Source organism: Mauremys reevesii, linkage group 1 (assembly GCF_016161935.1).
Source record: "Mauremys reevesii isolate NIE-2019 linkage group 1, ASM1616193v1, whole genome shotgun sequence".
Classification (NCBI taxonomy): Eukaryota; Metazoa; Chordata; order Testudines; family Geoemydidae; genus Mauremys; species Mauremys reevesii.
The window spans coordinates 244459891-244485686 of record NC_052623.1 but is presented as its reverse complement, the minus strand read 5'-3'; the positions used below and the strand labels follow the sequence as shown (position 1 = coordinate 244485686).

Here is a 25796-nt window from a genome sequence, read left to right as displayed (position 1 = left end):
TTAGAGCCTACAAGTCCACTCAATCCTACTTCAATCAGTCGCTCAGACAAACAAGTTTGGTTACAATTTGAAGGAGATAATGCTGCCCGCTTCTTGTGTACAGTATCACCTGAAAGTGAGAAGAGGTGTTCACATGGCACTGTTGTAACTGGTGTCACAAGATAATTATGTGCCAGATGCGCTAAAGAATCATATGTCCCTTTGTGCTTCAACCACCATTCCAGAGGACACGCATACATGCTGATGATGGGTTTTGCGCGATAATAATCCAAAGCAGAGCGGACCGATGTATGTTTATTTTCATCATCTGAGTCAGATGCCACCAGCAGAAGGTTGATTTTCTTGTTTTTGGTGGTTCGGGTTCTGTACTTTCCTTATCGGAGTGTTGCTCTTTTAAGACTTCTGAAAGCATGCGCCACACCCCGTCCCTCTCAGATTTTGGATGGCACTTCAGATTCTTAAACCTTGGGTTGAGTGCTGTAGCTATTTTTAGAAATCTCACATTGGTACCTTCTTTGCGTTTTGTCAAATCTGCTATGAAAGTGTTCTTAAAATGAACCTGTGCTGAGTCATCCGAGACTGCTATAACATGAAATATAAGGCAGAATCCAGGTAAAACAGAACAGGAGACATACAATTCTCCCCCAAGGAGTTCAGTCACAGATTTAGTTAACACACTATTTTTTTTAACGAGCATCATCAGCATGAAAGCATGTCCTCTGGAATGGTGGCTGAAGCATGAAGAGGCATACAAATGTTAGCATATCTGGCACGTAGATATCTTGCAATGCCAGCTACAAAAGTGCCATGTGAACTCCTGTTCTCACTTTCAGGTGACATTGTAAATAAGAAGCAGGCAGCAGTATCTCCCGTAAATCTATATATTTGAAAATGTAGAAAAACATCCAACATTATTTAATAAATTTCAATTGGTATTCTATTGTTTAACAGTGCGATTAATTGCGATTAATTTTTTTGAGTTAATCGGGTGAGTTAACCGACTAATCGACAGCCCTAAGAATTACAGATGGTTTTGCAGTATAGGAATATATAATAAAATGGTGATTGTTCTCTCACTATGGTTTATCTGATTCTCAGTATGTCAGGTGTTGGGAAAGTGAAATAGCAACAAACTTCATAAAGTGGACACATAATAGTATTGTAATTGGTAATACACAGCAGGACTACAAGATACATAAAGCAAATGCTGCAATCTCGCAATAAATTTACCATGGGAACATTACATTTTGTCGCTTCAGTTGTAAATTGTGTAATGCTGCCATTTTGGATTCTCCTGTTTAACTAAGACACACTGAGAAAAACCTGCGACTGGCCTGTGTGAGCTGATGTGGGCTGCAGGGCTGTTTCATTGCTGTGTAGACTTCCGGACTTGGGCTGGAGTCTGAGCTCTGGGACCCTCCGACCCTGCAAGGTCATAGAGCTTGGGCTCCAGCCGAGCCCAGAAGTCTACACAGCAATGAAACAGCCCCACAGCCTGAACTTTATGAGCCTGAGTTGGCTGGCATAGGTCAGCTGCAGGTTTTTTCTTTTCTGTGTAGACATACTCTAAGAACAAACTGCTACACTGCACTTGAAGCTTTCTCTGCGTGTTTGGTTGCTTTTTCTTTTGATTCTGAATGTTCTTTGAGTAGTGTTTTTGTGCGTACTGCATGTCAGGATATGTGATGAAATTTTTCATCAGTGTCCGTGGGTCTGCAACTGTGCCCTAGATACCCTCATGCTCTTTTATGAGGTCATATCAGGAGGGATGGACCCACTGCTACTCCAATTCCTTCTCATTCGCCTGTGGCTGTGTCGCAGCATCTGCTAGCTAGCCTCTTGGTTTGCTATCCTGTTGCTAAAATTTCTTTATTTTTTCATTTTTGTTTAGCACAGTTTGTGCTTTTATAAAGGGTTTCCCCTTCCCTTATTTTGCCTGATTCAGGCCTTTGCTTTTTCTCAGGTCTTTGGGTCATGGCCTCAAGTTTACGTTATGCCCAAGACCCTGGGCTTTAAAGCCTGCCAGACCTGCCATGGGTCTTTTCCCCCACAGAGACAGTTCAAGCTGCTCCATTGCCTCGGGAAATCTCACATCCCCTCCCAATCTAAGATCTGCTCAGGATTTAAGAGCAGATCTAATAAATTGAGGAAGGATAGGCTCAAACGCCTGTCAGTGGAGTGCTGCCTGAGATCTGTGGGATTTGAGTCACCCCCTTTGTACATCAGATCTTCAGAGAGCTCTGGTGATCGTCTCTACTGACAGTAAGCAAAGACCCCGCTGGCCCTTCAAAACCATCTAAACTGGGGGTTCTCAAACTTCATTGCACTGTGACCTCTTCTGACAGCAAAAATTACTACACGACCGTAGGAGTGGGGACCAAAGCCTGCGCTCGCTCGAGCCCTCAGGCTTCAGCTTCGGCCCTGGGTGGTGTGGCTCAGGCTTCGGCCTCAGGCCTCAGCAAAGTCTAAGCCAGCCCTGGCAACCCCATTAAAACAGGGTCATGACCCACTTTGGGGTCACGACCCCCAGTTTGACAACCGCTGATCTAAACCATTGAAGAAGAGAAGGCTTCCTTCCCCAGAATGGGAGAAAAGAAAGAGAAAAGTTACCCTCAATCTGGGTCGCAGGGGACCTTGTGACTAGTTATGGGAACCATTGAGGCTCCCACCAAGACCACAGCACAGGCTAAAAAAACATGCCATGTACTGAGAAACCATCAGGTAAACTATCTAAAGTGGCACCTACGTTGGCACTGGACTCTGTGACTCTGACATAAGGACTCCCAAGTCAAATCAAAATCATTGTCAGTACTACCTCCAGCAGCCAGACATGAAGGAGGCACCAGTTGTACTTCAGTGACATCTCTGGTACTCCTGATGTTTCCTATCCAGAGGCCCTGGTATTGTCTAGTCTTTTGACCCTTGAGGACCTTCAGATTCTGAAGGAGCCATTGTTGCTGAGGCGTACTGTGAGATGCTCCCCACTGGTACCATCTTGCTTGCTGGAGCCTACTTCACCTCCACTACCGTGTTCAATGTTGTCTTGCCCCCTGGTACCATCACTGTCTTCAATCTCTCATAAACTCCGTTGTGGATACACAGATGCATTTCCAGTTCTATCAACTGGACACTATCCGATATCTTAATATTAACAGGTTCTGGTACTGATGCAATTAAAGAACCCATTTCAGGCCTCTGTACTCACTTAAACACTGGTAACTGGCACTATTTGCCCCTCCAGTTGACACAGGAGACAACTCCTTATTAGATTCAGAAGTGTCTATTCAGGGTTCCCAGTTGAGCCTCCTTCATTCGGGGTTCACCTTGGCAAAACTTTTAGCCGGGGATACACCCAACCCTGGCAAGGACAAGTAGGGTCCTGTCCCTTTCCCTCCATCCAATGTGAAGTGCAGATGATTCTGCTCGAGGGGAGGATACAGGTGGAACTCAATGGGAGATGCCCTAAGAGTTCCTTGGCCTCACATACTGCTATATGTTTAATCCCAACTCCCCTACTGCTCAAGCATCTAAACATAGCAAAAAACCTACATAAGAGGATACACTTCCAGACTTGGTACAGCCACTGATCTATACTTCCTCTTGAGTCTTGTCTGACACACATTCTCAATTATTTACTCAGTTTAAAAGTCACAGGATTACCCCTGAATTCAGTTAAAGTTCACCTAGTTGCTATAACAGCCTTCCTTCCCTCGTTGAGAGGTTTTCAGTCTTCATCTACCCAACCATGATGAGGTTTCTCAAAGACCTCTTTAAACTTCTTCCCTCCAATTAAAGAACCAACTCCATCACAGGAACTCAGTTTAGTCCTCAACGCACTGAGGAAACCCCCATTTGAACCTATGCTGAACTATTTCCTCTTCCATCTGTCTGTTAAAACCTCAAATCCATCACCTTGGTCAGGAGGACAAGGGAGGTTGGGGCCTTGATAGCTGACCCACCGTACGTGGTGTTCTATCACAACAAGGTGACTGTATCCATGCCTTCATGTCTTTCCTAAAGTTTCCTCAGAATTCCACCTCAGCCAAGAAAATCGCCTACTGTTTGCTTTATCCCAAGCCTAATTCTTCAAGAGAAGAAATGAGCCTTCATATACTGTATGTAAGATGAGATCTTACCTTTTATCTAGCTAGAACTAGGCCCTTTAGGGCTTCACCCATATTTTTTTTTATCAATTGCAGAAAACATGAAAGTACAGGTGATTTCCCTTCAGACTACCCAAATGGATTGCAGGATCCATCTTAAAGCCTCAGAGTTTCATCCCCTTCTCACTGGCTGACTCTACCAGTTGCCATGTTGAGAAACATATACATCACAGACATCTGGTCTTTGATACACATGTTCTCCCTGCACTATGCTCTTGTGATTGCTTCCAGAGCTGAGGCTGTTCAACATTCTGTAATGAATCTACCTCCTCAGCACCCTCCTTTATGATAGAGGTACTGCTCAGGAGTCTGTGACATGGAGCACCCATAAGGACACTACTTGAAAAAGGAGAGGTTACTTATCTTATACAGTAACTGGAGCTCTTTGAGATTTGAGTACCTATGGGTGCTCCACTACAGGCCGTCTTTCCCTTCTGCCTTGAGAGTCTCTTGTTGGACTTCTGTGGTTGAGAAGGAACTAGAGTGGCAGCGGGTTCACCCCTTCCTATATGCCCTTTTACTGGTGCATGAGGGTATCTAGGGAACAAGCATGAACAGACCTGTGGCCACTGCTGATGAAAGATCTTCGTTCCAGAGTGCACAGTCATGCACACGTCCTGATGAGGACACATCTCAAAAAAACTTGAGTTACTGTACAAGGTAAGTAATCTCGCCTTCTGCCAGATTTCAAATAACAGTTTCAACCCTCCTCAAATAGGTTTAAGGCAAATAGAAAGTTGTAAGTATCAAATATTTCATACATCATTGATTTACTTTTCTAAAATACTCTACTTTAAATAATGATGAGAGCTTTCTCTTTCAAATAAGAAAAGTTCTTTTGTATGCAAATATTATAATCCTAATTATATGGAAAAGTGGAATAATCTTTTTATTTCCACCTTGTTCTAATATCATTAGGAAACCCATTAGGAGTGTAGTTTAGCCAGTGTTGCGCAATCCCTGAGTTTTCCACAAGTTTTTTTAACGAAGTTACTACTTTTTCTTCTAAAGGTAAGTAGATTTATAATAGGTCCACATTCTTGAATCCATGCTCTTGCATATAACTGGATCTGGAAAACTTCAGAGCTAAAATTCAGAAAAGTTAAATGGCTGCATCAGAAAGGTGGCATGTGCGCATCCTTCTTTGGAGACTTTCAAATAAAATCCCTGTGATACTGTCTATCAAAAAAGCTCTAGTTTTGTAGCAATCATATAATTTGAAATTAGGCATGGACTTTAGGTTTCAAGCATGACACTATCATAAGTGAATTTCGATTTATAGAGAATAATTGCATATAATAGCTCTGCCAACACTCAACCAACATCTCTTGGAGCAAGGGAATATTTTTAGTTTCAGTGATACTTTAGATCAAATAACTGAAGATTGATGCAGATACCACTGTGATGAGCAGGTGTAATATAAATATCTTAAATCTTCAAAAGCAGGTAGGCAAACACATGTTCTGATGAGGTGGTTTTAACACCTCAGATTTTCAGTGTCTCAACCGGTTGTGTGCAAGAGCATGAACCCAACAGTGTGGCTCTATTATAATTATTGTCTTCAGAGAACAAGGATTACTGGTAAGTTATTTTTTTCTCTTTCCTGGAGTCCTTGGCATTTTGGTTTGGTGTTGTAACTATCTGTGGCTCTTTTCTTTTTTTTTTCTTTCTTTCTTTCTTTCTTTTTTTTTGTGCTGCTGCCACCTCAGAAGTGCAGGATGATTGAGTAATTTTCAGCCAGGAATGGGAAGGGTATTATAAATATTTCAGCTGCCACTAAGAAGTACTGTTCTTGCCGTTCATTGGGCAAGATTAAGTCTGAATGTATTAAAAATAGAACTTAATATCTTGTAATAGAATTCTAAGTTATGAGTATTTATAACAGTACTGTAACATATACTTGTTCCTATTACGGTATAGGAGATAAAAGTTTATTTGCTTAATTAATTAATACCTGAAAGTTTCAGGTCTACAAATGTTCTAATATCAACAGAAATGTGATTTAAATTTTGAGTGCAATATTTTACTTTTAAGGAGTCAAACTGAATTTCAGTATTTCAATTTAAAGAAATGAACAACATTTTAGAACTTTTTGTACAGTGCAGAAGAGAAGTTACTCAGATATGCTAGACAATCCGATATTTAAAGTAAATGTAAAGAATGGAAGTTCTGGTCCAATTAAAGGAATGCTGTAATGTGCATACTTCTGCTGTTTCAACAGAAGTGAACTGTTGACTGGCTTTCTTGAAAAAGTAAGGTAATTTGTATGTTCTGACACAATAATCTTGTACTACACCTTTGTAGCTAACTTAATATTAGTTGTAAATCTATAAACATTCTGTACTATCTGGTGTAGGTAAGAGCCAGGACAGAGCGCCAGATGGCATGTCTTCCCTATAAACACAGGGAATAATAAAAACTACAATTGATTTTTTGGATTCAGAAAAAGAATCTGTTCTACTGTATTTTCTCCATCTTAAGTGTTTCAAATTGCCTCTTAGGCTTACAGAAGGACTAATTTTCATAAGTTGCTATCTTTGGCAGTTTGTTCTTGTCATAGGTTTCACCCCCACTCTGAACTTTAGGATACAGATGTGGGGACCTGCATGAGAACCCCTAAGCTTAATTACCAGCTCAAATCTGGTTGCTGCCACCTCCCAAATCGTTAAACAGTTGTTTGAGTCATTTGAGAAACACTGTCTTCCCCCGAAAAAAATGTATCCTTCCCAAGTATTGTAACCCTTCCCTGGGTAACCTAGAGAGACTTCTCCACCAATTTCCTGGTGAACACCAATCCAAACCTCTTGGATCTTGAAACAAGGAAAAAATCAATCAGGTTCTTAAAAAGAAGACTTTAAGGAAAAGGGGTAAAAGAAATACCTCTGAGAGATTAGCATGCAAGCTACTCTCACACTCAACAGATTCAAAACACAGAGGATGTTCCCCTGGGCAAAAACCTTAGTTACACAAAAGAAAACCCAATTTGATTATCCCTCTAATGCAGAAAGACAGTCACAAAAGGAAATAAACATAAGCTAATTCATTCCTTCTCTAATACTCACTACCCTGGTTGATTCCTGGATCTTTTCACTCCAGCACAGAACTTAATGAACAGAACAAAGGAAGAACTTCCCTCCTTCCTCTTGAAACATCTTGTTCCCCCAATTGATTCCTCTGGTCAGGTGTCAGCTAGGCTACGTGACCTTCTTAACCCTTTACTGTCTGTTTATGACAGTTCTACATTCCAGATAGCTTTTGTATGAAGAACTTTTTTTATTTGTTTCTGTGTCCTTTTCAGCTTTAGTTGGTAATTTCTTGTTTTTAATTTAATTTCCATTCCAAACATCTGACTTGGATCAATCCATTGATTTCTTTTCAAAATTTTTTGTGCCACAGGCTCCATTAGGAACAGTTAATAGTCCCTATTTCTAAAATACATTTTATAGACACTTCTTTTTACATTTCATCAATGTTCTCTGTAAATTGCGTTCATATATGGCCATGCAGCATTCTTCCATATACCGTGCATGTCACAATCCTTAGCACTCACAGCTTCCTAAACAGCAAAAGAAAAAGCCAGTTTTAAGTGGATTAGTCTTGTTTCAGAGCATTGTTGAGTACTAGGAACTGGGCCAGTGTGTTTCCTTTGTCCCAAGCCCTTACCCATGATCCTCACTATACGCAGCACTGGGACTACCTCTCAATTTATGTAGTAACCAGGTTCTACTGTATCTCACTCTAAGAACAGTTGATATACTAGATACCAAACATGCTTGAAATTAGCTGTCTATATATCCAAAAAAGAGAATTAATACAGTTTACTTCATTATTTTGACTCAGGAAATCATATTTTGATGAGCATGTCAAGTAAGCTTTAGTTTTATGAAAATTAAGCAGATAACTAGCAAGTTCATTGATCCAGGGTGGTGAAGCGCAGGGCATTTAGTATTCTAGATTATCATTATCTAATACTTGAAAAATCAAACATACTATTTTTGTTTTAGATTTGAGACTTTAAGTTGAATTTATTCTTTTTTGTTAGAAGTCACTGTGTGCTTTTCTTTGTTTTACATTTAAAATGCCAAAAGTCTGATATTCAAAATGCAAGGCCATTGTTTTATTTTTTTCATCCAGTATTTCTAAGGAACTATAATTTCAGCCATTCTTAGCATCTCTTTTGCACTGTAAAGGTAAGGAATGTGTAAAAAATTCTGGTGTCTTTTTACCACCCCAGTGATGATGCTATTTTAATAAATGAAATTTGAGGATTATATTAAAAAACTTTGTAAGTGCTAGTTTGCCACATACTTTTGTGGTGAGAAAAAGGGTTGATCTTTTTTGAAAATTTTTATTTTATTTATTCATAGTCTGCCTGATGTGTGGGTAAATGAAAGTGAACGACATCAATTAAAAACTAAAGTAGTTCATTTATCAAAACTACCAAAAGATACTGCCTTGCTTCTGGACCCAAACATATACAGGTAACTTCCTAATTTTAAACCTCTTACTTTCAATAAAGTCTTAAGCCTCACTTAACTTTTTGATGCCAGAAGCCAAGATTGCTAATGCATGATGCACCAGTGCAGGTGACATCAATCCTGCCAGTGTACAGGGGTTAAGTTCTGAGGTTTTAAGGCTTTTCAGAATTGCTTAACTTCTTGAACTGAACTCTAGTAACTGAGACACAGGGAATGTATGTATTTACCAAGTGTATTTTACTTTTTTGTGCTTGGTGTACAGAAATTCTAGTAAAGGAGGTACATACAGTGGAATCCTGAAAGATCACTTCTGTTAAGATCACATACTGGTTTGTATACCAATTTTTTTAAAGTCCAAATTTATCTTTTCATATTTTACATTCAGCTGTAATACATGCAGTATTACTTGGGCTATGTCTACACTACAGCTGGGACCGACGCTCTGAGATCGATCCACTGGTGGTCGATTTAGCAGGTCTGGTGAAGACCCGCCAAATCGACAGCAGATCGCTCTCCAGTCGACCCCTGTATTCTACCCCCAACGAGAAGAGCAAGGTAAGTTGACGGGAGAGTTTCTCCTGTCGACCACCCGCGGTAACTTGACCTAAGGTACATCGACTCCAGCTACATTATTCATGTAGCTGGAGTTGCGTAGCATAGGTCGACTTATTGCAGTAGTGTAGACATAGCCTTAGAAACTTGTACTTGTATACAAGTACTATTATTTTTTTTGATACAAGACTCTTTAGCCTTTGGGGTGGGGTGAGGGATAGTACATGTCTTTAAGGAGCATACACGTGTGGTGTTTTTTTTTTAGGACTTCAGATTGGCTTCTAATCATCACATTTCTAATAATTTTCTTATTTTATTCCTCTGTATTATCCCACGATTGTATCTTGTGTAAAAATTTTTAAAGGTAATCTGAAATGCTTTCAATTCTTTTTAAATAAATTAAGATCCCAAATCAATAACAGGATGATACATGTGTAGGATTAATTATAAAAACTTTAAAAATTTGAAAATCTGGTTGTTTTCATTTACCTGCCATGATCAAAGTTCAGTGTTCCTGTGTTTCTTGACATCACTAAGGTTTAAAGCAATACACAGAACACTCAGCTGAGGTCTGGATGTATATTAAGCCTGGATGTGTATTAAGCCTTTCAGTTCACCTTCATAGCCAATTTACATCACTAATCAAATTAATGGATTTTGAGTATGGAGAGAATTAATTTTGCTATATGTGCTGTCTCTCTAAATGTAAGTATTTAAAATACTTACTTGAATATGAATTACTGATGTGAACTAATAATTCATAAGTGTGATGAGCAAAATTAGACTGTATCTTGTTTTAAAATGTTTAACATAAACTGTTTTTATTCCCTGCCTTAGGTATTAGTTACTTGTAATTTTATGGCCCCAAATGGAATTTAACTGATGTTCTATAGATCAGTTTGTTTAATTTATTGTTAGCCAACTTTCTACAAGTTCCATGAAAATGGATATGATAATCCTTTCAAATGAAACTGTAATGTTTTTGGGCTAAGAGATACCCCAGTAAAACTACTAAAATACCCCCATGAACTATATAAATTGTACTCTAGAATTTTAACTCTTGGAATTGTGTACTGGTAAATACTGCTCTTTTGGAAACCTCACAGTATTGTGTGATCAAAGAACTGAAACTGGAGCCTAAAACTTGCATGGGGGAAGAATTATTGAAGGGATACTAGTCTCGGTACAAAGGCTGATACAATGGATCCTAATATGGGATTTTCTAAAATGACATTTCAGTTTGAATAAAATTTGATTAAAATAAATTGTGTATAATCATGACTCCAAAGTACTCCATATACAACTACATTGAATCAGCTGTTGAGATGACCTTGAACCATAAATGTATCTTCTTCTTTTGCAGAACAATGCCACAGAAGAGGTTGAAGAGGTAAAAACCAAGCAATTGGGGACACCTGCAGTCTTTAGTCACTGACAATGGAATTAGAAATAAAGTTGCACATTAGTCAAGGCCCCCCAACCCACCCTCATCCTTTTTTTCAAATCCTTAGATAATATTTATGCTTAGTGTAAACATTCTGTGAATGAAGTAGATGCTTCTGTGGAATATATTAATATATTACTGTATATCCACATTGTCATGGAATGGTACAGTGGGAGACTGAGCAAACACTCTTCTGGCAACTTAGTGGAACAACTAAAAGGCTTTGCATGCTTGCTTCTTTAAGCTGCTTTTCTTTTGTTAGTATATACAGTAGTTTGAAAAGAGGAAGTAACTAACCATCACAACTTACACAGTTCCCAGGAGAACTCTTAACAAGCTGCTAAGAGTTTAACACTCACCAGACAATGAACAAACTACCCAGGCTTTATCCTATTACCTTCTGAGTATGGTGGATAGTGATCAATCGTCATTTGTACACTTGTGCATCCTTTCACAAAAACTAAGAGACATTAAATGATGTTTAAACAAATGTTAATGGAATGCTTGTTTTCCCCAATCAACTATAAATTCATATATCCAAGTAAGACTGAAAGGTGTTGTTAAGAGTGTTGCAGTATGTCTGACCCTTTTTCAGGACTAGTACTGTATGTTAATGAGGTCTAATTTTATGTAATCTTTATTACTGAACGGTTTTTGAAAAACCTCTACTTAAGTTAGCAAAATTTGGTGTTTGATTTTAATTTTTTGACCTTTTAAGACTCTGTCATTTGTACAGTATGTGTTTTTTTAATTTGGCCTAATCTTTTCTAGATGTAAAGAAAAAGATATTTTTTTAAAACATCTAGAAATTCAACCTTTATGCACCAAAGTTGGCTTTGAAAAGGAAAATAAAATCACTTTCTTGCTTAATAAGCAAGAAATCATGGATTTTTTTAACTTGCAGAAATAGAAATGTGTGTAACTTGTTAGTCTTGTATGGAGACAAAAATGTTGCATATAGATAATAGGACATTGCTTGTAAATAATTCCGCAGATTTGTAATATATTTTTATATTATGAAATGTACTGTAGATGTTTTTCTAGAGGCATGAAAGTTAAAATGTATATATTATGTTAGAAAATATGGAAGGATATTGTAATTCACTAGCGCTGCCAGAAGAAATGTTTAAAAAAGCACCTTCCTAACAACAAAAAAAGTCATTTGCATACCTAAGGGACTATATACTACTGTTAATATCTGTTGTAAGAACAAAAATACATTGAACATCCTTCCCAGAAATCTTTGAGGGAAGAACTCTTTTCTGATAGTGAACGTGAAATCAGTCATTTCCTTGCTGTTGGAAGGAACTAATGTAAAATATATGTGGATATATGCAGTCAAACTGCAGAATTAGTCTTCCTTATTGGGGAGGAATTTTCACGTTACTACGGTGAAACGAAAAACCAGCAGTTTTTACACTAAAATTTTATTAAATAGAATAAAACTTAGAATTAACCCTTTGGCTGCAGGGTTACGTGTTTCCTAATATAATACGAATGCATTCTGCATTGGTACTGACACAAGACTTGCTTGGCTCCAACGGGTTAAATATGTTACTTATATACATGAAAAATCTTATCAAACAAAATGAAGTGCAGATTAAAAGCACCACTAATATAAGATGTTCTGGACTGGTTGTTTAATAAATAAGGGTATTATTCATAAGATTTGTAGCAACCTGACTTTATTTTTTAAAAAAGTACAGTGTTTTGTTTAATTTTTTTGCTTGAGCACTTCATCTACTGCTTATTCTGTACCTATAAAGTAATCCACAATCTCTTTGGTTCTTTTTTAAAATTTGTTATAAAATTGCCAAATAGAAGTGTTTCAGATATAGTTTGTATTTGTATTTTTTTAATTTTATTGCTTCATGAGTTCCTTGTAAGTCATCTATAATGGACAGATGATTGTAGACCTTGCCTGAGTATTTTTTCTAATAAAACAAAGCAAATAACCACATGTTAGCTTCCAAATTGTAACCGTTCAATGAAGGTTTTAAAAGAGCTGAAGATATAAATTAAATATCTTTTTAGTTCCTCTGTAAATGATGGAATGTACACTTAATCCAGAGTTGTTGGATATAAATCCCATACTGTACCTGTAAACCATTAATAATCAACCAGTGATTGTCTGTTCTTGCGTTTGAGCAAAGCATTTTGTGATGTCCTAATGATGCAGCAGTTGCCCGGGGTGGGGCGGAAGGGCATGATGGGGGAAGAGTCTATTTAAAACCAAAATGCAGGGGGCAGACAGAGTTAAATCTGAGTTTGCACTGGTAACAAAAAGGTAAGTGAATTTTTTAGCTTTGTTTTAGCTTGAAGAAAGTTTATGCTTATACATATCCATGTTCTGAATGTATCTAATTCTTTTGTCTGTGCTTCAGATGCAAGAATTAAGTGCCACTGATTTGTTGCTCTAAACAAATACCAACTTTGATAGAGGTATACCAGGCACACACAACGGCAGTTCCACGCATCTGTCTGAGTGACGTTTTGAATGTTACTTAGAGTATTTCTGAAGAATAACATTAATTCTCCAGTTTGGAGCAATTCAGGCTGTTCTCTTTTTATTGGTATTACCCTGATATATAACTTTTATGTTCTTCTGTTCAGAGATCTGTTATAGGATTAACTACAAAAGTGATCATAAGTGATAGCAAACAGATCAAAGCAAATTACTTAGCAAATAAACAAAAAACAAACTAAGCTTAATATACTAACTAGATTGAATATGAATTAGCAGAATCTCATGATACAAGCAGGCTGCAGATTCTTAATGGGCGAGTTGCACTTGCTTTGCAGCTTAGAATCCCCAGGTGTTTCATACACAGGCTAGAAATCCCTTTTGCCGGGGTCAAGTCCTTCCCTCAGTTCAGTCTTTGTTCCTCAGGTGTTTCCAGGGGTGGTCTTTTGTGGGGAGCAAAGAACCACAGATGAGGTTACTCCCTGCCTTATATAGATTTAGCATAGGGCGGGAACCTAAATTCCTTCAAAGCTGTGCAGGTGCCTGTTAAGCCCCATGCCCATGCTCAGGGCTTCAGTGGGGAGAGAGATCTCTCCCCCAGCATGGACCTGCCGCAGCCGGGGGAGCGGTGTCCCTCCCTGGGCCCTAACAGACCTGCCCCAGACTTGCTGCGGCTTGGGGAGAGGAGCCCTTCCCTCAGACCAGCGCTGCCGGAGAGAGGCATCTCTCCCCTGGCCCCAACCTGCTGCAGTGAGGGAGGGCTGGGGGGGAGTCCTCTCTCCCCGGGGCAGCCTGCACTCCAAATCCCTCATTTCTACCCCAGAGCCTGCAGCCCCCACACCTCAAACCTCTGCCCAAGCCCCCTCCTGCACCCTGAACCCCTCGGTCCCACCCCATGAATTTTATGTGCACCACTATTGAGGTGATGTGTCACGCACCACCTCCATATTGATTCACATAACAAAATTCATTCCACACATAGACATAAAAAGGGAACACTACCGGGAACCCTTTGTTTCAAAATTTGCTTCCCAGACTGTTTTCTGACTAAATACTGACATCTCAAGATGGAGTCCAGAATCCTGTGGCCTGGTCACATATCCTTAGTCGTCATAGCCATTCCTTACAGCAGGGTGGCCAATCTGAGCCTGAGAATTTACCAATGTACATTGCCAAAGAGTCACAGTAATATGTCAGCAGCCCCCCCCGCCCCATCAGCTCCCCCCTGCTCCCAGAACCTCCTGCCCACCGGCAGTCCCACTGATCAGTGCCTCCCCATCCCTCCCTGCACCTCCCTATCAGCTGTTTTGTGGCTGCAGGAGGCAGTGAGAGGGAGGAGCGAGGGCATAGCTGGCTCAGGGGAAGGGGCGGAGTGGGGGCAAAACCAGGGGTTGAGCAGTGAGCACCCTCCCCCAGCACATTGGAAAGTTGGCACCTGTACAAAGAGCCACATATTAACTACCGAAGAGCCGCTTGTGGCTCTGGAGCCACAGGTTGGCCACCCCTGCCTTACAGGCTGTCTGCAGCATTCACCAGAAGGCTCACTAGGTAGGGGATAAGCTTCTCCCAAGACCTATTGTTTTCCCTAATGACTCATTGGCCCTTCCCAACCAGCTATCTAGACTGAAAGCATTTTGTTTAGTGGATGTTACCCAGGTGTAACTACATTTGAAGTATAGACACATAGTATCTTTAATGTCAGATACAAAAATGTATATGCATACAAATAGGATAATCATATTCAGCAAAACATAACTTTTCCAGTGACACCTCACATTACTTACCTTGTACAGAATGCATCATCATTGTGCCATAACATCACTATGAAGAATATGGGGTGCAGTGTCACAATGACACCAGGATAAATGTGTAGTATTTTCCCCTTCATTGCACTTTATTTCCAGATTATTTAAATCAATAGAAACTACAGAAATTTCACCACTAAATTTATGCTCTTAACAGACTTTTTTTAAACTTGGCTTTTCTTTTTCTTTTTTTTGAAAACTGCTGAAGGTGAGGAAAAAGGGGTTAATCATGATGAGCTGAAATAAATCACCCACCCAGCTTAATTACCATTTCAGTTACACGTCTCAAAACAATTTAATACTTACCATAATGCCCAAAGGTCCTCATCAGAACCTGTTGGTCTGTTGTGTATATGGCTGAAGAAATGTTGAAGTAGGCAGTTCGCTGCCCCAGTTAACATGTTTTTAAAAAAAAAGTTTGGAAACGATTAAGCTTCAGGGCATAAAACAGCCTCTCATTAAGGGTATGTCTACACAGCTGTGTAAACTTGGACCTAACCTACGTTGCGTCCACACACCAAATGTGTTAACCTAGGGTCCCAGGACCCTGCAGGGCTGGAGGGTGAGAGCCCATGTTAAGCTGGGACCTAAGGTCTGAGGCCCATTGCTTTCCTGTGTGCATTCTGCCACAGCTTGACCTGGGTCCTGGCAGACTTCTGGGTATATCCCAGAGTTCCTTGGGGCAATTTCTTATTCCTTTTTATGCCAACAATCTGTGGTGCAGTCCAAGGGTTCTCAACCATTTTCTTTGAGACACCCCCCCTCCCCCAACATGCTATAAAAACTCCAGGGCCCAGCAGGGAAAGGGGGGGACGGGCTTCTGACTTCTGCCACCTGGGGGGGAGGGGGAGCCAGGCAATCTAATGCCAGCCTTGCTTTGTGGACCCTGTGGAACTGGCTTAGGGATTGCAGCCCCCTGGTTAATAACGGCTGGTGCAGTCAATTGCATTTTATTGCAAACAGAAGCCATACCTCCCTTGGCAAATGGCAGCAGCTCAGGCTCAGGTCAGTGTTAACCCATTGTCTACAAGCACACCATCAGAGAGCCTTCAGGGTTTTCGTGGAGACTGATTAGAAGAAACTTTTTGCAGAGAGACCTGCTTCCAGTTCATCAGAGCACAGCCAGATTTTGATGCAAGGACCAGAGAGCAGAATGGGGACTAAGCGGCTGATTGGAGGATGACCTCCCCTTCCCCCCAACATCCCAGCCCTTCCTGGGGCTACATGTGTAGGGGTGCCCGGACAGTGTGTGCTGTCAGGGTGGCAAGTGGGAGCCAGCCCCAAAACCTCCCTTCAGCCTCTTTCAGCAGTGACTCTGGTTCCTCCATGCTGCTGCTAGGACATTGGGAGTCATCTCTCCCCTGGCCATGCTGAGCCAGGAACTCTGCCACTTCCCCCTCCTGCAGGGCAGCTGCTTAGTCCTGCTCTGCTCTCTGTCCTTTGTGCCTGGGCCCCCCTGCTGTCCCTAGTGCTGTGTGTGCGGGGGTGCCCAGGCAGTGTGCACTGTGAGGGTGGTGAGTGGGAGCCAACCCCAGGCCTCCCCACAGCCTTCTGAGGATCCCTCATCCCTGTTTCTTGGGGTGTGGTGGGGGCAGCATTAAGGGTTCCCTGGGGCGTGCTGGAGCACACTGCACTCCAAGCCATGGGCGTGCACTGCACTGCTCCGCAGCTGGCAGCAGCCAGGCTGGTGTGTGTGTGTGTGTGTGTGTGTGTGTTTCCTTTGAAACCTACATTTTATGTCAAACTTCAAAACAAATTTAAAAAACCAACCAAACACCACACATTCATCTAACATCCCATTTTAAAAAAGAAGAATTGCACCATTTCATTTTAATAGTTTGACAGCCTTGGAGACTGATGTTCTAACTGTCCTCAGAACAGAGGCACATGGGCATCTTCCTGTCAATGTGACTCAGCCTAGAAGTGGAGAGCCCAGTTCTCAGATTAGATGGTAGTTCAGTGTATAAAACCACCTCAACTGCAGTCATTCTACTGAGAGAGCTACCAAAGGAGCTTATTTTGCAGTTTACGTACTCATGTGCTCCTTATGGGCACCTGAGTCCCATCAATAGAATTGGGCTAGGGCATTGACACGGGGTGGAGAGAGAGGCTGCTAGCCACTCTGGGATAGGGTTACTTTGACTCAGGTTTGTGCATTGCAGTATGGAAACCAATGCCCAAGGTTCAAGCACAGGTCAGAAAATCCTTAATCTAAGGTTATAATGCAGTATAGATGCTCAAGTCCAGGGTTCCCTAATGCTGATCAGCTGACTCGAGTCCCACTAACCCAAGGCGCACATTGCTGTGTAGCTGTATCCGAAAAGGATTAGAAGAAACTTCCTCATAGGCAGGTTTCCCCCAATAGTCTGCTTGTGGGTTTCTTGCTTCATCTTTGGCAGCATCTAGTTCTGTCTTTTGTCAGAGACGCAGAATAGTGGACTATATGGAGGACTTGAATTGGTCTAGGTCTCACTGGGTCAGCAACCTGGTGCTTTTTTTGGGGGGGTGGAGGGGGCTATCAAACAGTCAAACTGCCCCATTCAACTTAATTTAAAGATCTATTTCAACCAGTTCACTATTAACTTAAGTATATATAAAAATAGGAGAATTTCAGATATGCACAATCTATGGAATCCTGTTTAATTTTGGTGCTGTGAGTGGAGCAATCTGACTTGTGAAGCCAAAAAGCCAGAAGGAAGGAGTAGAGCCCTCAGATCACATCTGAGCCTTAAGGAGGAGCAAATTCTGCAGAGCCCAGCAGGGAATCTAAGTCCCCAAACCTGCCACAGCCCCCCATCTAGCTCTGCAAGGGCCAGGTCTGTTGCAATGGCCACCTTCCCCCCTGGCTCTACAGACTGCTGCTCTTCCCTCTGCTGGAGGCAGCCTGCAGATTCTTGCAGACATTACTGTATCAGTCACACTTGGATCACATTTTCAAGTTCTTCTTTCAACTGTTAGGGTTAGAAACTTTTTTAAAAGTGAAAGATGAAATTGATGTTACAGTGACTAGAAGCTGGGACAAGTGCCTCTGCATAAATCTGACCTTACTAATGTATATCTGGACCCCACAGACTTATCCAGGATTTCAAGTCTGGGAAGCCCAGCAGAACCTGTGTTGATCATACATTGAACATCTTCGCAATCTAGAGCAAGTGGAGTAATAGTTTAGCAGTTGGCTTGCGGGTCGTGAGGCAATTCTGCTATTGGTGATAGTGGAAGTTGGAGGGGCAGAGAGCAGAAGAGGGATAGATGATGGTTTCTGCTCTTTTGATGGTTAGGAATACTGAAGGTATGTCTACACTGCATTTTAAAACCCATGGTAGCAAGTCTCGGATCCCAGGTCTACTGACTCAGGCTCGCACTACAGCACTAAAAACAGCAGTGCAGATGTTGCAAAGGTTGGAGCTCAGGCTCTGAAACTGCCCTCAAGCCCAAACATCTACACAGCTGCTTTGAGTGCTATAGCACTGAGACTCATGGCCACAGGTTTTAAAACTTAGTGTGGATGTAGAGCTTGTGTGTACACACACATACTCTCTTTGTTATTGTCTGTAAGGTTCATTGGCTAACTTGCTTTAATCCAAGGTCTGTATTTGGAAGTGTTGTCCACAGCAGAATAAATCTCTCCAGAAGTATCGTGCCTTAGGAGAAAGAAAAAAGTAACCATAAAGCTTGGGAAAACCTCTGTGCTCCCTTGCTCTGCTGTTGAGTGGGTCAGGTAACACAATGCATGTTTTAATTTTCTGTGCTAAATGTCAACGCTCATATGTATCCTCTGAGGTTCCATCTCTGAAATGTTTCTACCTTGCCTTTTGAGAACGGATTAGTGGGTAATGTTAACTGCAGAGACTTATTTATATTATGTGCTAAGTATTGCCAAGTTAGGGCAAAATATGCCAGTGCCATGAGAATACAAGAACATTCGTTGTCTGATTCAACAAAAATGAAGATTCAATAAATGTTGCAGTGCCTGGATGGCCTTATCAGTGGCTAAATCTGTGGTGTCATTTCCCTTCTGATGACCTAGCAGTTCCTTAAGTCTGAAACCTTTCTTCTATTACAGTTAAAAATGTTGCCCAAGGTTTGCATAGACTGGGTGGCTTTGGCAGTAGCAATAGGCAGTGCTATCGGGAGATATGGCTGACCCAAATACAATAACAGGTGAGTATTATGAGCATAACATCTTATTAGGGATGCATCTCATCACTAATTTATATGAAGAGACTGTAATGGTTTTGTTGTTAGCAATCTGCACTATAATTGCAGTAGGAGAAAAATATTAATGACTGCCCATCTTTTCTCAGAAGAGCCTGCAATTTCAGTCCTTCAGTGTATGAGTAACACACCCTACCTTAGTCTGAATTGGTTTTGTGTTCAAATTCTCTAGCTGTTGTTACTCTGAGGATGTGGAGAAGAAAACAGAGCAGGTTGCTTACTATGCTTGTTAACCTTTGGGTAGTTGACTAAGGCAAGGATTTTCAATAATAACTATCTGGGGACATTTTTACATGCACAATACACTTTAAAGGACCCCTATTTTTAAAAAGTGCTGAAAACCCTGTTCTCTGAAAAGTAGGGCCCTTTTAAAGTGTCATGTTGGGCACCCAAAAACTGAAGCATTCAAAATCTTCTAGGCACTTTAGAATATCTTGGCCTAAGCTTCAGGTGGATGGTAGAGATTTGGAATAAGGAGTGGTTAACAGTACTTTTCTGGGAATGAGGGAGAATGGCTACTGGGAACCTGAGCCAATGGAAATTGTGTTTCCAAACTTGTCCTTGGAGCAAGGTGATCTGCTGAGAACTGGCAGTTCATATAGTGCTCAGTTTCCATAGACTACATTGCATTAAAAGACAGATAAAAACACATCCGTACTTTCTTAAATGTTTACGTTGTCATGTAAATAGTGATTCTGAAATGAATTACTGGTGTAACCAAGACGAGACTCTGTCCCAATTGCACTATGTAAGCCCATGTAATTTTGCTTTACACAAAGTGGGTGAGATTCTGATTTCAATTACAAAATTATATAAATTTGGACTAAGTCCATTTGAAAACAATGGAGTTATTCAGGATTCTGTACTGGTATAACTGAGATCAGAATCTCAAGCACTGACTTTAGTCCTTGCTGCTTTTCACTGCAAGAGGTGAGAGATTGTGTATTGTGGCAGTATCTAGCAGCCTCAGTCATGTGCAGGACTCCATTATGCTAGGCAATGTAAAGACAGACAGTGTCTGCCCACAGAGCTTATGATTCCGGTTAGGTTAAAATTGGCTTTATCCAGAATTTCAAGCTGAACTTGTCATGCTCTGCCACTGCTATTACACCTTGATTGTTTTACACATGGACATGAACACAACCACAAATCTTTCCCTCCTTTTTCTTATAAATGTGTGACAAATAGGAATTTTCCTTCTCCATAGTTTACTTTTAAAACGGTAGATAGTTGAACCTACAGTCTGTCCCTTTCAACCGTTCGCTATAAATTGTTCAAGTAAACATTCACAGATCTGTTCTGCAAATGGCTCCCATATGCACACAGCTTTGCAAGTAAAATAAACAGTTTGGTCCCTGAAAACGGTATTTTAAACAACATTCCAGAAGGGAATAACATAGGCTTTTATAGTCACATAAAGATGCACTTTTATCTCTTAATGACATTAGCCTGGTACTTGCTTGAGGCAAGCAGAGTTTGGGGATTGTTTTTTTGTTTTAAGATATCTATTGATAAATTATTCTACTTAAATTTTTAATACATTTATTCTGATGTGTAGGTTTGGAAAAGCAAGGAGATGGGTGTTTCGCTTGAGTCTTGTGAAACTGCTGTATTAAAAACAAAGGTGGATTTTCATTGGCGTTTGGAAAATTTCACTTGACTCGGCAAGGTTACATTTCTAATTTTTTTCCATATTCACGAATAATGGATGAGCTGAATTGAAGCTAACGGAGGGAAAAAAAATCAGCCTGTCAAATACTTTGACCAGATTACTTTTAAAGGGCCCTCGGTACTTTCTCAACAACTATCAGTGTTTGCAGATATGCCACTTAAGAGCTATATCCCCAGAACATAGCACTTACTGTCTTGAAGTGTTCCACTGAGAAAATCCTTATTGTAGCGGATACTGTGCCTAATGGAGTTGGCAGTCTCCTTGCCCATCCAATCTTTCTGTCCCACCCACTTCTCCGGTATGTCTCACCAGACTTCTTGTTCCAATCTACTTCTCTCCCTGGCTTAGAGGAGCAATCAGGGAAAGTCCAGCTCTGTCCCTGTAGCCCTTGGCTGGAGCATGCTCAGTTACTCTGTGGGGATGGTGCATATGCAGTCTGGTCAGCCCTAGGAGGAGTGAGAGACTCAAGCATGCTCAGTGAGCAGGGGCGGCTCTAGAAATCAGGCTGCCCCAAGCAGCGCGGTGCGCTGCGCCGCCCTTCCAGTCCCTGCGCGGTCCTCTCTTCCCTCCGGCTCCGGTCGCGGTCCATTAAGGCGTGCCTCCCCTCCGGCTCAGCTCAACCGAGAGGGAGAGCGAACCGCGGGCCGCTCTGTGCGTAGTGTCCGCTCGCCGGTGGACGCGGTGGACCTCGCCCGCAGGCATGACGCAGCCCCCGCCAGCCCCCTCCCCCGCCCCCCGGCGGGCAGGGCCGGCCTTTTTTTTTTTTTTTGCTTGTAGGCAGCTTTGCTGGTTGCTGGTGCGTCAGTGAGGATGGAAGCTTAGGAAAATTTAGCTAAAATTGAGGTCTCTACTGAACGTGTGTGCACTGCAAGTGTTCAAATGCTTATAACTTGGCTAAACGTAGGCAGTTTTTCATAAGCAATGGAAAACTGGGTCTTATAATGAGAAGTGTTGCACAACCTTAATAGGCAACACTATTAGCCTCCCAGAACTGAGGCAATGTATTACCATGCTAGCCAATTAATTAACCTTTTTCTAGTCTTCTTCTTAGAGTGCTTGTTCACGTCCCTTCCACATTAGGTGTGTGCGCACCGCGTGCACGGAGATTGGAATTTTTTTCCCTTAGCAGCTCCCATTGGATTGGCAGGGGAGCCCCCAGAGTGGTGCCTCCACGCTGGTGCATATATACCCCTGCGGACCCCGCCCCCTTCAGTTCCTTCTTACTGTCTGTGGCGTTGTTGGAACTACTCTTCTCTCGTTTGCAAGTGATCCCTTAGCACAGTTGTAGCAGTTATCTGTAGTTAATAGTTATCAGTAATTAGCACTTAATAGTAGATAGTTAAGCTTCCTTTAGGTGTCTGGGGCCTTGGCTACACTTGCAAATTTGCAGCGCTGCAGCAGGGTGTGAAAACACACCCTCTCCAGCGCTGCAAATTGCGGCGCTGCAAAGCGCCAGTGTGGTCAAAGCCCCAGTGCTGGGAGCGCGGCTCCCAGCGCTGTACGTTATTCCCCACAGGGAGGTGGAGTACGGACAGCGCTGGGAGAGCTCTCTCCCAGCGCTGGCGCTTTGACTACACTTAGTGCTTCAAAGCGCTGCCGCGGCAGCGCTTTGAAGTGCAAGTGTAGCCAAAGCCTGGAAGTTGTTTCCAGCACCAGCCCTGGGCTCCAGGGCATGCTGCAGGTCCAAGAGTTTAAGGCTTGTGCCACTCGCTGATCAGTGATCCCCACGACTCGTGTCTCCGTTGTTGGGGAAAGCGCACCAGACTGAGCGCTGCAAAATCTGTAAGGCCTTTAAGCCAAGAACCAAGAAGGAGACTTTTGCCTCAAGCAGTTGCTCATGGAGGCTGCGCTGCAACCTGCGTCCTCAGACCAGCCAGCCTTGGTGCTAGCGTCCTCGGTGCGGAGTGCCCTGGCATCAGTCTGGGATCCGGCGCCGGTGGGGCACCGCAAGCATGTGGCACCGAGGCAACAGGACAAGCCCCGGCACCACTCGACCTCTCCAGTACGGTCGAAGGGGCAGCCAAAAGGTGATAAAGGGAGCTCCCCACATAAAAAGGAGGTGCCTTCCAAGGGGCAGTGTGGCCCCAGGACATACACTAGTGGCTCCGGCTCCGCAGGGTCCGTCGAGCCCCGGGCTAAGTGGCTTGAGTGCAGAAGAAGGGCTGGAGGACATCCTAGAACAGCCCTCCATGCCAGACACCTTTGAGGTGGCAAAAGACCTCATCGAGCTGTCGGCAGCAAGCCCCCTCCCTGGCAAGGAGTGGCCTCTGGCACCATCACCAAGGGTGCCGTCCAGAGGCAAGCCGGCAGTGGTGCGCCATTCAAGGTCACCACCCTGGCGTCGGTCCCGGTCGAGCTCAGCCTCCTTGGACTCCCAGCTAGCTTTGACTCAGCGGGACTCAATGGCACCGGAGCCGAGCCAGCGCACAGCACTGGCTCCGCCAGCGCACTGCTCCCCGGCACTGTCACTAAGCCAGCACCGATCCCAGTCTCGGTCAGTGAGGAGCCACTCTCCAGCCTCCCGATGGCACCGTGCCATGGCACCGCCTTGGTCTTCGAGGTTGGCGACCTCAGAATCCGATGTCAACTCAGGCCGCTCCAGCTACGCCCACAGGGCACAAGCTAGCAGGGAGCCCCAGACCACATGGCATCCCCAATAGGGCCCACCAGGACAATGGTGCTTTTGGACACCGTGGGCCTATCATCAGCAGCAAGGGACCTCCTCTAGAGCTTCGAGGTCTAGCTATTCGGTGCACTGGTCCTGGTCCCCACGCAGGCACCCCTCCGCGCCCAAGGAGGCTATGGTATCCAGGCCGCCAGATGCTTCTCCAGAACACCGATGAGCAGAAGCGTCACCGAGCCCGGGGCTGTCCCAGGGACAATCAGCCAGGCAGGGCTCAGATGTGCCCCGGCCTATGATGGGCAGGAAGAGCAGATGGAGGAAGCACAGCAGGCCCTCACCGCCTCATCGTCCCCAGATGAAACTGTGGCGGAGAAAGCGGTGGAGCAGGAGGATCCTGTGGTGGACATACTAAGCCCTGAAGGCCCCTCCAGAATTGCACTCCAGCTCATAAAGACCATTCAGTCTAACTACAACACAGTCTGGCAAACCCCAGTCTCCAGTGCACTGACGGCAACGGGGGTGGAGAGGAAGTACTTCACCCCTTCCAAGGGATACGACTTCCTTTTTTCTTATCCAGCCCCCTTTTTCGCTGGTCATCTCAGCCGTGAATGAACAGGATCATCATGGCCAGCAAACCTTGGCCCCCAAGGCCAAGGAGTCTAAATGTTTGGACCTCTTTGGAAGGAAGGTCTACTCCTCTGGGGGCCTCCAGTTATGGATTGCAAACCAGCAGGCAATCCTAAACGGGCACAATTTTAATTCCTGGGCAGCAGTTTCCAAATTTAAAGACTCATTGCCCCAGGGCTCTCAGCCTGAGTTCACGGCCCTCATGGAAGAGGGAAAGGCAGTTGCCAAGACCTCTTTACAGGCCTCTCTGGACTTGGCAGATGCAGCAGCCAGAACAATAGCCTCAGGTGTGGTGATGAGGCATTCAGTATGGCTTCGGGCTTTCTGCCAGAGGTCCAGAACACCATGCAGGACCTCCCCTTCGAAGGGTCTGGCCTCTTTTCTGACCAGACAGATGCCAGGCTGCATAGCCTTAAAGACTCCCGGGCAACCCTCAAGTCGTTAGGCATACACACCCCGGTGACTCAGAGGAAGCCATTCAAGCCCCAACCATTGCAGCAATGGCAGTACCAGCCTTGCCTTAGGCAGGAGAGGCAGAGACAACAGACGCAGGTGGAATAACGCATCTAATCAAGGCCAAGGCCAGGGCCAGGGCAAGCCCCAGCCTGGCAACAAGCAGGGGGTTTGAAGGTGTGCTCGAGGACAGGTAATCAACCCAGCTCCCGGATCCTTCTCCATGTTTCTTGGACCGCTTGTCCCACTTCTACCGGGCGTGGTCCTGTATAACGTCGGACCGTTGGGTCTTAGGCACAGTATAAGTGGGTTACACGCTGTAGTTCTCCTCCTTCCCTCCTATCCACCCCCTTTCCCCATCCCTCTTCAGGGACCCTTCTCATGAGCAACTCCTTCTGCAGGAGGTACAGTTGCTCCTAGAGGCAGGGGCGTTGGAGGAAGTCTCTCAGGAACTAAGGGGGAAGGGGTTTTACTCCCACTATTTTCTCATCCCAAAGGCAAAGGGGGGCCTTCAGCCCATTTTAGACCTTTTCAGGCTCAACAAGTTCTTAGTCAAGATCCGCTTCCGCATGGTCTCCCTAGGCACTATTATCCCGTCCCTGGATCCGGGGGATTGGTACACTGCCTTCGATATGAAAGACGCGTACTTCTGCACCGGTGGTTCCTGCAGTTCGCCATAAACCAGCACCATTACCAGTTTACTGTCCTCCCATTCGGTCTGGCAGCAGCCCCCCGCGTGTTCACGAAATGCATGTCAGTAGTGGCAGCCTTCCTGCGAAAGAGGAGAATACGGGTATACCCGTACCTCGATGATTGGCTCCTCGCGGGTCGGTCCGAAGAGGAGGTCTGCTCTCATGTGATGGTGGCTCTAGACGCATTCCGCAAGCTGGGTCTTCTCATCAACATGCCCAAGTCTTCCCTGATATCAACCCAAATGCTGGAGTTCATCGGGGCAGTGCTGGACTCGGTGCAGGCGCGAGCGAGCCTTCCGGAATTCAGGTTCCTGGCCATCCAGTGGGTCATAGACTCGATGCTAAGGTTCCCCACTACCACGGCCAGATGCTGCCTGCAGCTCCTAGGGCACATGGCAGCGTGCACTCACGTAATCAAATATGCTTGACTATGGCTCAGGACTTTACAAGCGTCGCTTGCCCGGTCGTATCACCTGGGCAGAGATCCCCTAAACCTTGTTGTGATGGTTCCGTCCCAGGTGTTGGACTCCCTGCGCTGGTGGCTCAATCGGTCGGTAGTATGCGAGGGTATCACATTTGGCGCACCGCAGCCTGCTCTGACGCTGGTG

At 43.6% G+C, this 25796-nt stretch overlaps 1 protein-coding gene across 2 annotated transcripts in view; it reads left to right on the top strand.

Annotated features, from left to right (window-relative positions):
- Positions 1-12593, top strand: part of AEBP2 (AE binding protein 2) — an 82178-nt gene extending 69585 nt beyond the window's left edge. Inside the window, exons 7-9 of one of the 2 annotated variants that reach the window (XM_039544448.1) lie at positions 8531-8644; positions 8904-8970; positions 10557-12593. In XM_039544448.1, coding sequence (XP_039400382.1) covers positions 8531-8644; positions 8904-8958 — 169 coding nt within the window. In that variant the 3' untranslated portion in view covers positions 8959-8970; positions 10557-12593. The remainder of the gene's footprint in view (positions 1-8530; positions 8645-8903; positions 8971-10556) is intronic. The other variant, XM_039544457.1, reaches the window with a different exon arrangement.
- The last annotated feature ends 13203 nt before the right edge of the window (positions 12594-25796 follow it).